Below are 14,806 nucleotides of genomic sequence, written 5' to 3'. Positions count from 1 at the left end.
TCGGTCTCTGTGTGGACAGCTCAGAGCCTGGAGCCTGCTTCAGATTCAGTGTCTCCCTCTTCTCTCTGCCCCTCCCCTGCTCACACTCTGTCTCTCTCAAAAACAAATAAGCATTAAAAAATAGTAATAATAAAAGGAGACTTACTGTTATTAAGATGGCAATACTCCTCAGTTGATCTACAGATTTAATGTGATCCCCCTCAAAATCCCAGCGGGCTTTTTTCGCAGAAATTAACAAGCTGATTTTTAAATTTTATATTTAATTTTACCTAGGGGTGAGTGCCTAGGTAGTTTAGTCGGTTGAGCGTCCAACTCTAGATTTCAGCTCGGGTCATGATCTCACAGTCACAGGATTGAGTCCCACATCTGGCTCTGCCCTCACAGCATGGAGCCTGCTTGGGATTGTCTCTCTGCTCCTCCCCACTCACACTTGCTGTCTCTCAAAATAAATAAACATTCAAAATAAAATCTTATATGGAAATGCAAGGGAACTAAAATAGCTAAAAATAATTTTGAAAAAGAATAAAGTTGAAGTATTCACACTTCAAAACTTACTATAATGCTATAGTAATCAAATCATAGTGGTACTGATGTAAAGATAGACATAGATATCAGTGGAATAGAATTGAAAGTCAAGAAGTAAGTCCTTATGTTTATGGTCAGTTGAAGAAAATACCCTAAAAAAAGTGCTAAGCCAGTTCAACAGAGAACAAATGGTCTTCCACAAATGGATGAGAATGAAGCTGAACCCTACCTAACACCACACACAAAAACCAACTCGAAGTGGATTAGTGACCTAACTGTTGAGTTAAAACTATAAAACTCTTAGAGGAAAACCTAGGAGTAAATTTTCATGACCTTAGGTTAAACAGTGGTTTCTTAGGTATGGTACCAAAACCAGAAATGACAAAAGAGAAAAATGGATAAATTGGACTTTATTAAAACAAAACAAAAAATGTGCTAGAAATAATACTATTGAGAAAGTAAAAAGAATGAAGAAAATATTTATAAATTCTATATCTGAAAAATAGTTTAAAATGACTTACAACTCAATAATGAAAAGACAAGTGACCCAAGTTCAGATATTGCCCAAGGTCACACAAGTAGAAAACAGGTGCAGAGGAACTGTCACCCAGCTGATCCTTTTTCTCAGAATAGATGTTATTGTCTTCTCTAGAGCTCTTGTATCTCTTCTTTCTGCTCTTAATTTACAAAGGCAGTTGCTCTATGAACTTTTCTTTTTCTGTTCAAATTTCAGTCACAGCTTCATGTGCTAAGAGGCAACATTTTTCAACTGAGTGTTCATCTTACATTTGTTTTGTATTTTGTTTCTTTTCTCCTTTTATCTTGAGTATCTTTGAATATTTGCAATGATTTTAGTTTGACTTCTCATCTTTGGGGCAGATAAGTTGTTCGTGGATGGCTATCTTCAGGAGGTCTTGTATGGGTGGCTGGTTATAGCCTAGCTGAAATTTGAAATTTATCCAGTGACCTGAGGTTTGTATGTAAGTTAGCTTTGCCTTTACTTCTTCTTCGCCTGTGGTTGTGGGGGTGGGGCAGGGGAGGGTGGGTCTCACAGTGTCTCCCTTGTGCAGCTCACATACAACTTCTTGTTTGGCTCTGGCTCCTGTGCAGCTCTGCTCCTGATGCCTCTTGCCCCTCGTTTCTGCAAACGACGGATTTAAGTTTTACTCCCCGGGTTCTGTCTTTCACTGTTGATCTGTATTCTTTGAGGCTTCTCCTGAAATTTGCTTCCTGGCATCTAGTTTGAGCCACCCCTATACGCCAGCACCCTCTGGCTCTGTGGCTAGTGACACTCCTCCCCCTAAGGTTTTTGGGGGTTTTTTTTAATTTTATTTTTAATTTTTTTTAAATTTACATCCAAATTAGTTAGCATGTAGTGCAACAATGATTTCAGGAGTAGATTCCTTAGTGCCCCTTACCCATATAGCCCATCCCCCCTCCCACAACCCCTCCAGTAACCCTCAGTTTGTTCTCCATATTTATGAGTCCCTTCTGTTTTGTCCCCCTCCCTGTTTTTATATTATTTTTGTTTCTCTTCCATACCCCTAAGGTTTTTGATTCAGGGTTTAGCAATTTTCCTGAAAATGGAGTTTACATTTTTGTTTGTTATTTTCTTTTTTGATTTTGAACGATTCTAGCAAGAGATTGAGGAAATGACAACTCAGACTACGGTCTTCAAGAGGCAAGCCACCGGGTATTGTCTGTAGCACCACCCACACCCCCTGTACCCTTTACTGTCTCCATCCTGAAATCCTTCTCACACACATTTCTGAATCCAAACTCTTCTCTCCTTACTTCTATCTCCAGAAGTTTGCCTCTGTTTTTCATGCCATTGGTTCAGATTTATACTTGATTCATACTGTGATTCAGGCCTCCTGAGTTGAGGTTTAATTTCTGGAGTGCTCTTTTCATGTCCCCTTTAAGTCATTAGTTGCTTCTCTTTTCCCCAGAGCCTCCTCATTTCATGAATGCAGTGGCCTGTTACATTGGCCTTTTTGAGGACCTTAATTTTTTTTACTGCGGTTTCTTTGGTGTACCCCACTCTTTCTGTTCACTGGGGTCAGTTCCTCTGCTTTTCAGGCTGATCCCTCTGTTTCAGGAATTTCCTTCTCTGTGTCTGCTCATTCTTGGTCGCCCGTGTGTTTTTGCAAGTGAGGCTCCAGACTGCTCCTATTGGCTTCGTTGGCCTTTGCAGTGGCCACAGGTTGATTTTTCCCAGGCAAGCTTCCTTTCCAAAAATGACAGTTGCCTGGTTGCAGGGCCACAGGAGTAGTCAAGATCCTGGCTGGGTGAGTGGGTAGGGCACGCTGACAGACAGGTTTCCTTTCTGTGTATGCGTTTTCACAAGTACAAGTAAGAACAGGCAAGCCGCCCAGAGCCCTTCTGTTGACGAGGAAAAAAGAAAGGAATTACCTGTGAGGCCGACCGCTCTGAGAGATCTACTGCCAACCTAAGATGCTCTCCCTTTCCTTTGCCTTTTCCCTGATGCTAAGGTAAAGACAAGGAATTGGGGGGGGGGGGGGGGGGGAAGAGTAGGTTGATTGCCCGACTTCTAAAACTTACCAGAAATGGCAAGTTGCTTCTTTGGCTGCTGGTCTGTAACTTACTGTGTACATATGTGGTGGGGAAAGCATGAGTGTCACAAAACCGGGCCTCATTCACTTCGCATGTATCCTTTGGGAGGCGCCCTGGCTCTGGCGTGAGGAGACTTTAATGGTCCTTCCGCGCAACGGCAGAGTCTTTTACATCTATCCCCTTCTTTGCTCGCGTCTCAGCCCCTCTGTGCACTCCACCAGTTCCTCTGTTATGAAGCTTGTTACTGACTGTGTATTCTCAGGCAGAAACCTACCTTCCCTCATTTACGAGAGCCGCTTGAAGGCACAGTGTTTTCTTTTCCTGACGAATTGGGAACAAGCAGAACAGGCACCCACGCGAGCCCCCCGTAGTTATTACTCTTGCACTGGTAAGCGTCACCTGGCCCTGCCAAGCCTGTGCGCCGGGACATACAGCTTGAGCTTGGACAGATTACGGGAGGGCCGCTATAGATGCGACATTTTTCTCCTCAGTTACAGAACTCTTCCTCCCAGGTTCCAGATAGATGTGCCAACTGTCAGCATTTTCCAGGGTCTCCCTGTTGACGTATTCAGGGTCCCAGCCAGGATCTTGGCCACTCCCACGGCCCTGCGACCGGGCAACTGTCATTTTTGGAGACAAAGTACATCAGGGAAGCCTGGGTGGTTCGGTCAGCTAAGCGTCTGACTCTTGATCTCGGCTCAGGTCATGATCTCACAGTTCGTGAGATGGAGCCCCGCACTGGGCTCTGCACTGACAGCAAGGAGCCTTCTTGGGATTCTCCCTCCCTCTCTTGCTGCCCCTCCCCCCTCGATAAGTAAATAAACATATATATATATGCATGCCAGTAATTTGAACTGGGAAATGTAATAGGAGTGATTATTAAGTAGTATAAGGATTAACTACTAAGGGGAGGAGAGAATGCTGAAGAATACAGAACCGGAAATGCAGTAAACAGCGGCCAACACAAACTTGGAAGAGGTCTCCTTCTCTGGGGTCAAGGTTCAGACCTACAGTTGGTGGAGATATTTGCTAAGATGCCACGGGAACAGGCTGGCAGGCAGGAAACTGCCCCCTGGCAGGACTGGAGTAGAAGAGGGGAGACCCAGGAGGGCACAGCCATGGGGTCTCCTGCACACAGTGGGCAGGGAAGCTCTGGACTGGCCATAGCAGCACAAAATCCCAAAGCCCCAGAAACAGGGAGAGAAACTCCTTCTTCTCATGGTATCCCTGGCACCCTTTGCTGACAAGGCAGCTTGTAAAAGAGAAATATCTACAGGGACCTGCCCCCGTGTCACAAAGCAAGGCAAAGAAGGGTAGATTTGGAGAAAACAGCAGTAAATGGATACCTGGCTCACCCGTATTAACAGGTTCAAATTTGGTAATTTTAAGTTGTCCTGTTTCCTTGAGTAATTTAAGAGAAACCATTGTAGAAAGAGCTAAGGTAGCAGTGGATCCATTGATAAGGAGGCTCTCGCGTTATGTCCATGTCTTATGGTAGAGATAATTTACGTGCAAGGTGATCTCCTCAGTCTCAGAACACTGAATGTGTGGGGATACATTTCTCCTTCCAGGACATAGGATCCCCTCTCTGATAAGCAGAAGTGGTAGTTACATCTTTCGGCTCTCAGATTTAACACGAGTCCTTGTGGCTTTCCATGCAGTTTGGAGGAGTTCTCTGGTGTACAGCATTTTAGGGAGATGTGAGAACCTAAGACTTGAAAGTGTGCCAGAGTGGGAATGAAATGCCTATCAAAAATGTTGGTGACCTTTCAAAGAATCTAGAATGAATGTAGCTACAGTTTCCTGTGAGCACTCAAGATTATATTCATTGTACAACATAATATCATAAAAGGAAATTTGACATTGATGTAATTATTAGACAAGAAAATTTTTTAAGTAATGAAACAGTAGAGATATGAGTTGTATAATAGGAGTAGGCATCTGCATAGATAGATGGAGGAGTTATAATTTGGCAAATGAACTATAAATGGGCATGTGAAACAAGTTGAAGGACTAAATCAAGCTTTTTCCAGAATTTTCCCACAGTGCTTAAGACAAAGAATAAAGAAGTACTTTGTTAGCTGAGATTTCGTAGCCCATTTCCATCCAGACAAAATCTTTAATGGTACTTTTGTCTATGCAAATTTCTAACAATGTGCTTTATGTCTAAGCTTGGAGAAGAACTTGAATACTGTGGCCAACTGGAAGATGGGAACACCAAACAGAATTTCTGGTTTTTAATCTATATTTTGTATGTTACATTTTTAATGCTGTTTCTTCTCCAGTCTAGTGTTTGAAACACAGTTCTAATTTGGGTGGCTGCTTGCCTCAGTGGGAAATGGGTCGTGAAGACCATTTTTCTTCCATTGTGAGTATCTGTCCGTGATGCCAGTGTTTTCAGTGTCTGTAGAGCCTAGCCCCTTATGTAGTTCAGAGAGAGTCTGGTTTCCTTTGCTACTTCGGGAATATGCAGTGGGCATGGGTCCTGTAGTCCACCTGATGGTGCATTTCTGGATTTTTAGGAGCAGATGATGCTCACACCAAGCTTTATTGCTTTGCCTCTCCATGATTCATGTTGAATTAATATTTGTGTATGGTGTGAGGTAGGAGTCGATGTTCATCTTTTTTCCCATATGGTCATTCACTTCTCTTGGCTCCAGTTGTTGAAAAGACCACCCTTCCTGCACTGAATTACACTAGTGTCTTTTCTTTAAGTTAAATGAGTGTGCGTATAGGGGTCTGTCTCTGGGCTCTTGCACACTCCACAGGTCGGTTTTTGTACCAATAGCATACTATCTTAATTACTACTGCTTTAGAATAAGTCTTTTTTTTTAAAGTTTTTATTTGTTTTGAGATGGGGAGAGAGAGAGAGAGCAGCGGGGGGGGGGGGGGGGGGGAGAGAGAGAGAGAGAGAGAGAGAGAGAGAGAGCAGCAGGGGGGAGAGAGAGACTCCCAAGCAGGCTCCATGCTGTCAGCACAGAGGCCAACACAGGGCTCAATCCCATAAGCCACAAACTGCGAGATCATGACCTGAGCAGAAATCAGACACCTGACTGACTCTGCCACCGAGGTGCCCCAGAATAAGTCTTGATATCTGGCAATGTAAGTCCTCCAACTTTCCTCTTCTCCAAAGTTGTCTTCACTTTCCAGGCTTTGGTATTTATATTGTTTTTTAATCTGCTTTATCAATTTCTTTTTTTTTCTTTAATGCTTATTTATTTTTGAGAGAGAAAAGTCGGGGAGGAGCAGAGAGAGGGAGACACAGAATCCGAAGCAGGCTCCAGGCTCCAAGCTATCAGCACAGAGCCTGATGCTGGGCTTGAACCCACGAACTGTGATATCATGACTTTAGCCGAAGTCAGACACCCAACCAACTGAGCCACCCGGGTGCCTTAAAAATTAACACCTTGTGATGTGAGCTATAATGTTTTCTCCCTGAGTGTTTTTGACTTTATAGTAGTTTCGTTTTGTTTTCCTTTCCTTTTTCCTTTCCCCTTTCCCCTTTCCCCTTTCCCTGATTGTATTTTTTAAGTAAGCTCTCTGCCCAGCATGGAGTCACATGCTCCCCCAAAGGAGCTGGCCAGGCGCCCCCACAGCAGTTTCATCTCGTGCAGACGTTTCTTGTTTGATGTCCCAGTTTCTCAAGCCCCTCTTACAGCTCTTAGCTTCCAGAGTGTCCTGACCATGGCCTTCTCTCCACCCAGAGTATGAAACAAAACGGTCTCATTGCCAGGACCTTGATGGGTGCATGTTTTTGTGTTTAGGTATTTTACTCATCTTGAAATTATTACGTGAGGTAAGGGTACAACCTTATTTTTTCCAGATGGATACTAAGTAGTTTTTATTGAGTAATCTGCTTTCCTCCCACTGATTGACTTGAAACATCACTTTTATCAGACACTGCAATACCTTATATATCTGGGTATATTTCTTCACCTCCTAATCTGTTCTATTTAGTTTGTGTAGACATGTACCAGTACCAAACATTTTAATTACTGTGGTTTGAATGTCTGCTAAGGCTAGTCCTCCCCTATTTTTCTTTTTCATTGGCATGGTTGCACTTAAAAAAAAAAAAAATACCAGCTGTAGAATTGGTCTATCAGGTCCATCAAAGAATCCTTTTGCTCTTTTTATTAGGACCACGTGGAATCCGTGGCTGACTTCAGTGAGCACTGACGCCCCTTTGGAGGCGTTCGTGTGCCCTGCACCTCTCCACGCTCCTTCTGTGTCCCCCTTTCTGTCTCATCGCAGTGGTTTTGAATTTTCTCCATGAAGCTTTCTTTTGTTAAGCTTACTCCAAAATACTTCAGCTCTTTGTGACTGTTACAAATGTGGTTGATTCCTTCCTTTCTGTCCTGAGGATGGTGGCTAGTTGTGTATAGGGGAACACAGCTTAGATGCATGTATGGTATTTTTCCCCCATCACCTGACTCAGTTCCATCTCTTCATGATAGTTTTCTGGTTGATGTTCTCAGGTTTTCACAGTGAATTATCGTTTCTACAAATAATGATCGTTTTGCTTCCTTTCTGATTTTTTACGTCTCATTTCTTTCTGTTTTGATGTCAGCGTCACATAGTAGCTATTTAGTGTACTGCTGAGAGTGGCCTCCTCCTCTTGTTCAAGAATCACTTTCTTCCTGTTCTATGGGTACCTGGGTGGCAGCTGACTCGATTTCGGCTCAGGTCATGATCTCATGTCCGTAAGTTTGAGCCCCATGTCAAGGTCTGTGCTGACAGCTCTGAGCCTGGAGCCTGCTTCAAATTCTGTGTTTCCCTCTCTCTCTGCCCCTCCCCTGCTCATGCTCTACCACTCTCTCTCTCTCTGAAAAATAAAATAAACATTTAGGGGCACCTGGGTGGCTCAGTCGGTTAAGCATCTGACTTGGGCTCAGGTCACGATCTCGCGGTCCGTGAGTTTGAGCCCCGCGTCAGGCTCTGTGCTAACTCCTCAGAGCCTGGAGCCTGTTTGAGATTCTGTGTCTCCCTCTCTCTCTGACCCTCCCCCGTTCATGCTCTGTCTCTCTCTGCCTCAAAAATAAATAAACTTTGGGGCGCCTGGGTGGCGCAGTCGGTTAAGCGTCCGACTTCAGCCAGGTCACGATCTCACGGTCCGTGAGTTCGTGCCCCGCGTCAGGCTCTGGGCTGATGGCTCGGAGCCTGGAGCCTGTTTCCGATTCTGTGTCTCCCTCTCTCTCTGCCCCTCCCCCGTTCATGCTATGTCTCTCTCTGTCCCAAATAATAAATTAAAAAACGTTGAAAAAAAAAAAATAAAATAAATAAATAAATAAATAAATAAATAAACTTTAAAAAAAATAAAAAATAAAAATAAAATAAACATTTAAAAAAAAGAGTACATTTATCTTGATGATTACTCGGAAATGTATGGAATTGTTGAATCCTTACATTGTACAGCTGAGAATAATATAATGACACTATATGTTAATTATACTTCAATTGCAAAAGTAAAGGAAACTAGAAAAATACCCAAAAAAAGATGAAATATGGCCCCTACAAAAAAGAAAAAAAAAGAGAGAGTGCGCAGGGGAGAGGCATAGAGAGAGGGAGACATAGAATGCAAAGCAGGCTCCAGGCTCTGAGCTGTCAGCACAGAGCCTGACGCGGGGCTTGAACTCACGGACCTGAGATCATGACCTGAGCCGAAGTTGGACGTTTAACCGACTGAGCCACCCCCAGGTGTCCCAACGTTAAAATTATTACTTATTATTTTTTTGCTGAACATAGGATAGTTGACTGCAAAAGCTTTTTTACTTTGGTAAAATTTACTCCAATACAGGAGTTAAACACACACATATATACACGTATACATATGTGTGTATGGATATATGTGTATCCCTGTGTGTGTCCATACATATGTATGTATATGCGTGTATATTAGTACAGAAACCTGTGTAATTAAGTGTAGTTTTATGCCCAGATTTAAAAACCCTGTTCTGGATCTGGACGCTGGTGCATCATGGATGTGTGCCTGTGTGTCTGCACACTTGATACGTGTTGGCATCCCTCGGTTCGGCAGGCCTCCTGGGACAAGCCGGGGCTTCACTGCCCGTGGGTGGAGGGCTTGGATGGGGCTGTTAATCCCACCATCGCCCCTTACCGCGTGGGGTGACCAGGCACTTGAGAAGGGAGAGGGGAGGACTGGAGCAGCAGAGCAGTTGTGGACGTTCTGGGCCTGTCAGTGGCGCATCTGCCACGTTGCTGGGCCTCGAGATTCAAGATGGATGACGCAGTCTCTGACCCTGTGGTATAGGAATGCACCCAAACAAGTAAATGTGGGAACGACGGCGCCGTAAGCACCGTGCTGGAGAGAAGCGCCAAGTGATGTGGCGGTTATGTGGAGCCAAACGCAATTAAGGGGACCTTCCCCACGAGGCAACTAACTCACCAGGTTCTCAAGGGTCTGCTCGTGGCCGCCAGAGGGAGAGGGGGTCTCCCTGTGAGGGAGCAGCCAGGTGTCCAAGTCGCCCCCGGATGGGCAAGGCCAGGCCTTGTGGGGCCCATGTGCACACACCTCTGGGGCCTTCCTTGTCCTCCTGTGGAGCCCCCCACCCCGCAACAGCCCTGCAGTCCTGGGGGAGGGGACACAGCTGTGGGAGAGCTTCCTGGGGAGGAGTGCTGAGTGTGAGAGGAGTTGCAGCAGACCCCAGGATTTCTGACCAGCTCACCACTGAGGGGATTGGACCGCACGTCAGGCTGCAGAGCCTGTTGTGGGCGGGTTCTCCCGACAGCACGGCCGGCACGCGAGCCCTCACCGTGATCCTCGTCAGACGTGATCTTATGGTACTTCGTCCAGAACATTTGCTCTTCCCTTCTCTACGGATGGCGTTGTCTGCATCCCTTTGCGGCTGTGACTCCCTGCATGCCGCTTTGTCACCACAGAGGGCAGCTATTTCCGTCTTCCCACAAGAACGCTCGCTTTACAGGCGTCTGTGGGGCTCAGGCGGTTCAGCTGCTGACTCTTGATTTCGGCTCAGGTCACGATCCCACGGTTCGTGAGTTCGAGCCCCTGCATCAGGCTCTGCACAGAGCCTGCTTAGGATTCTCTCTCCCCCTCTCTCTCGGCCCCTCCCCCACTTGCGCTCTCTCTTTCTCTCAAAATAAACTTAAAAAAAGAGAAAAGAGGGGCGCCTGGGTGGCTCAGTCAGTTAAGCGTCCGACTTCGGCTCAGGTCACGATCTCACTGTCTGTGAGTTCGAGCCCCGCGTCGGGCTCTGTGCTGACTGCTCAGAACCTGGAGCCTGTTTCAGATTCTGTGTCTCCCTCTCTCTCTCACCCTCCCCCGTTCATGCTCTGTCTCTCCCTGTCTCAAAAATAAATAAAACGTTAAAAAAAAATTTTTTTTAAAAAAAGAGAGAAAAGAGTGCTCACATTAGGAGCACAGCCACTTCTTGGGCACACAGTAAGAAAGTCCAGTGTTTAAACTCACAGAAACTACCGTCCTGGAGAGCCATGGAGGTTTGCCTCTCCTCCCCCTGCAGGTGTTATCTTTGCAGTGCGAAAATGACATGCCCGCTGATGAAAATTGAGACATCGCAGAAGTTAGAAAATAAGGTAAAAGTGAAGGCCCTGGTCCCTATCCCCACCCCCATTCAGTCCACAATGGTGATTTCCTCTCAGGATGGAGCCTTCCAGACTTGCTTCAGTTAAGGTAAATGCAGCGTGCACATTTTATGAAGTGGGCTTCTGTCATGTACACTGGATAGGAAGGGAACCCTTTTTTCTTCATGACTGAACTGTGGTCTTGGACTTCATTCCACGCTGGTACAGAGTCCTGAGGGCTGTGACAACGGAGGTACCGTTGTTCGTGTCATCAGTTCTCTGTTGGGTTTGTCCTTGCATCTTTGGCTCTGTGCGGTTGTGTGAGAATATCTGCAGGAGAAAGTTCTAGAAGTGGAATTGCTGGAGCAAAGGTGTATGCGTACACTTTAAGTTTTGGAGGTGTTTTCAGACTCTCCCGGAGGACGGGACGAACTGGAGTTCTCCCAGTAGTGCGCGGACATGGCTGCCTTCCCCCAGCCGCACCACCCCGTGCTCCCAGCCCTCTGAGATGGACAAGAAGTGGTGTCTCGCTGTTTTATTTCATTATTAGAGGGCTTGAGTGCATTTCTATGTGCCTAAAAGCCATTTGTATCTCTTTACCCAATTCATGAGAGCAATGTGAGAGAGAAATCACTTGTTTTAGTATGATTCTGGATGGTAACTTTGTTCGCTGTTTCTCTGTTCAGAAGTTTTTCACCTTTAATTAATCGAGTCTGTCTGTCTTTGTGTGGTACTTTAGGAACACTTTACTTAACCCCAAAACTGGAGAAATATTTTCCTGCTTTGTTCTGTTCTTTAGTCCATAGGAGTTTATTTTTGTGACCAGTGCAGACCAGGGAGCTAACTTCATGTTTCTTCTGAACGGAGGGCCAATCGTCCCACCTCTAGTCTGAGCAGTGCGAGGTCTCCTCGCTAATGTTATTACCAAATAATCAAGCATTCACTGGGGTCTCAGGCAAACATGGAGTATGAGACCCACCTCTGTAGTAAATACCAAGTTGATAAAGTGTTCACTGAGGCTAAGAACGGGTTCTGTCATCTAACGTTGCCAAGAAAAATAGCTAAAGATGCACCTGAGAAGGTAAGAGTGAGGGGGTTGTCTGGCTTCACTTTGGTGTCCGCTTCTGAGCACTAAGAGCCTTAGAAGAAGGCAGAGTGAAGCAAGGAGTTAGGAGGATGGATTTTACGTGCGGAAGCCACATCTTGCCACGCTGTTTCATGAACCCGGGTTGTTGGAAGGCACCTCATTCTCCTGTGCTCCCCTCCCTGCCTCTCACAGCCTAAGCGCGATGGCCAGACGCTGCTGACTCAGGTGTGGAGGCGCCTGAACCTGACGGAGTGTGACTACTTCGGGCTGGAGTTTCAGCACCCCCGGGCCTACTGGGTACGTGCTCTTGCCTCACTCTTGCAGACGGGCTGTGGGTACGTGGTGGGTGCTGGCGGTGCACGTGGCCATGGCAAGCCTCGGAGGACCTGTGGCAGCAATGGGAGCACGGAACCTTATCACAGGGCTGTTACTGGGGCTGTCCCGTGGAAATACGGAGTACACGTGCCTGTTAGCAAGGCTGAGTTCCCATCCTCCCTGAATTTGTTCTCCCTGCCAGTACGTGTGCCAAGGAGATCCAGAAACTCCCTCTATCTAGTACATCTGTTTGGTGATCATTTTTAGCAAACTGTGCTACTAAATTGTTTATCCTTTTTGTCACTTGATAGATGAGCCTTAAAAAGTGTGGAGCTTTAATATTTACAGGTGGAACTGTTTTAAAACCCAACATCAACCTGTTCGTTCAATAAGTATGTCAACGTTAGAGCTCCATCCACCCCTTCGTGTAGTGGTGCTCTTGCCATTGTTGTTTACAAGTGCAGCATGCACCACGTAGTTGTTTGGCCTTAACAGATGCCCCCCCCAAAATAATTATTGGTACCTGTTCTGTGCATAGCAACAGCAGCGTGCTGTGGCCTCGTGGTGGGGTCCCATACAGTGTGGCATCTTGGCCTCCTGCCACACTTCTCGAAGCAGGTGCTCCTATACCTCTCCCAGGTGTCTTTTTTTTTTTTTTTTTAATATTTATTTATTTTTGAGAGAGAGAGAGAAAATTAGCAGGAGAGGGGCAGAGAGAGTTGGAGACACAGAATCCAAAGCAGATTCCAGGCTCTGAGCTGTCAGCACAGAGCCCAACACAGGGCTCGAACTCACAGACCGTGAGATCATGACCCAGGCTGAAGTCAGACATTCAACTGACTGAGCCACCCAGACACCCCACTCCCAGGTGTTTTATCAGCATTAGACTGGTGTGTGAGCGGAGAACCAAAATAGGCCCGCCTTAAATATCTCTCCTAATTATAAACAGTTCTGTATTTTGTAACATACTTATTAAATAGAGAAATCATTGAACACATCTGATCTCTTTTCTAAATTCTCTTTAGATTTGGCTCGAACCTATGAAGCCCATCACTAGGCAAATACGGAGTAAGTCCTTTTTTTAAAGTCTTTAAAAATTCTGTTCATTTTAGATGCTTTTGTTCTTGACTGTTCAAATTGAAGGTATGTTCAGATGTTCATTGTCACTGGATAGCAGCAAGGTGATCGACAACAGTACTTGAACTTGAAAGTCATTTCACTACTTAGTCTTATCCTATGTTAGCTGGGGGTGGGCAGTAATTTAACTCACTTCATTCTCAGATGTGGCAGTAACAGGATATGTTCTTTGATAGCACTTTAATTTTGGACCAATATGCAAAGACAAATATCGTACGATTTCATTCATATGTGGAATTTAAGAAACAAAGCAGATGAACATGTGGGACGGGAAAGGAGAGAGGGGAAACAAACCACAAGAGACTCTTAATGACAGAGAACAAACTGAGGGCTGATGGAGGGAAGTGGGTGGGGGACGGGTATTAAGGAGGGCACTTGTGATGAGCACTGGGTGTCATATGTAAGTGATGAATCACTGGGTTCTACTCTGGAAACCAATACTACACTGTATGTTAACTAATTTGAATTTAAACAAAAAAATAAGAAGGCAGTTTCTCTCTGAGTTATGAAAAGACATTGAGGTTCAATTAGCATTTGTAATTTTTTTTAACAATTTTTTTTTTCTAGAGAGAACATGCATGACTGGGGAGAGGGGTAGAGAGAGAAGGAGAGAATCTTAAGCAGGCTCCATGCCCCACACAGAGCCCAACACAGGGCTCGATCCCATGACCCTGTGGTCGTGACCCAAGCCAAAATCAAGAGTTAGATGCTCAACCGACTGAGCCACTCAGGCACCCCCCCTATTTTTTTAAACAATTTTTAAAATTTTATTTTTTGTGATTTTTTTTCTGAGTATAGTTGACACACAGTTTAGGTTTTTAATAAAATAGTTCATAAAAAAATAATAAAATAAAATAAAATAGTTCATACTATTTTGTAATTTTAAACATTATTTTTGTTAGTCTCTATTAAATTTGTTAAATTGAGGCACATAGTGATGCCTCTTAATAATTATGTAACGCACAGGGTCCTTTCTAGGGGTCCAGATTCACCTGCAACGTTTTTAGTCCCGAATGGGAGAGAAGGGCATGCACCAGTAGCTTCATCAGTCACTGGTGACGTCAGGCCATGTGGGGCATCATCACATTTAGCAAAACAGCTCCTCTTTCCTTTTTGGTGAAAATTACATGGGTGTGTTACTGTAAAACTTCAGTAAAGCTAAGATACTCAGATGAGCTAATAATACCTTGTGCTTTTTCTTTACAGCAGTCATATTGTTCTGGTTCAGTATAGTGAGCGATGGTAACATTTTTCTTTCACTAAAGTGTACAAAGATCTCAAAAAATAGTGGGATTGACCTAATATTTGTGAAGTTTAAAATGTTTCTTTTCATAGGGCCAAAGAACGCATTGCTTCGTCTAGCAGTCAAATTTTTCCCACCTGATCCGGGTCAGTTGCAGGAAGAATATACAAGGTAAAGAGCCCCTACTAAGCCACAGCTGCTGTCAGTGGGATATAGAATTCACCTGTATCTCCAGCAGCGCCTGGCTCATCAAGTGCTCAGGCTCTATGTATTCAAAGAATGAATGAATACATCTTCATTCACCTAAAAGGTGAACAGTATACACAGAAAAGGTGTGGTCAGTGTCTAGTATTAAAAGAAGCATTTAA

General features: G+C 44.8%; 1 protein-coding gene across 7 annotated transcripts in view; it reads left to right on the top strand.

Moving 5' to 3' along the window:
• The window catches only part of FARP2 (FERM, ARH/RhoGEF and pleckstrin domain protein 2), a 104,457-nt gene that overhangs the window by 34,008 nt on the left and 55,643 nt on the right, over positions 1 to 14,806 (top strand). For 6 of the 7 annotated variants that reach the window (XM_049614501.1, XM_049614502.1, XM_049614500.1 and 3 more), the window contains exons 3-5: positions 11,936 to 12,040; positions 13,084 to 13,126; positions 14,531 to 14,609. In XM_049614501.1, coding sequence (XP_049470458.1) covers positions 11,936 to 12,040; positions 13,084 to 13,126; positions 14,531 to 14,609 — 227 coding nt within the window. Of the gene's footprint in view, positions 1 to 8,967; positions 11,738 to 11,935; positions 12,041 to 13,083; positions 13,127 to 14,530; positions 14,610 to 14,806 lie in introns of those variants that run through there. The other variant, XM_049614503.1, reaches the window with a different exon arrangement.

This window comes from Panthera uncia, assembly GCF_023721935.1.
Source record: "Panthera uncia isolate 11264 chromosome C1 unlocalized genomic scaffold, Puncia_PCG_1.0 HiC_scaffold_3, whole genome shotgun sequence".
Classification (NCBI taxonomy): domain Eukaryota; kingdom Metazoa; phylum Chordata; class Mammalia; order Carnivora; family Felidae; genus Panthera; species Panthera uncia.
The sequence above is the reverse complement of the archived record's forward strand: the minus strand, read 5'-3'. Positions and strand labels throughout refer to the sequence as shown.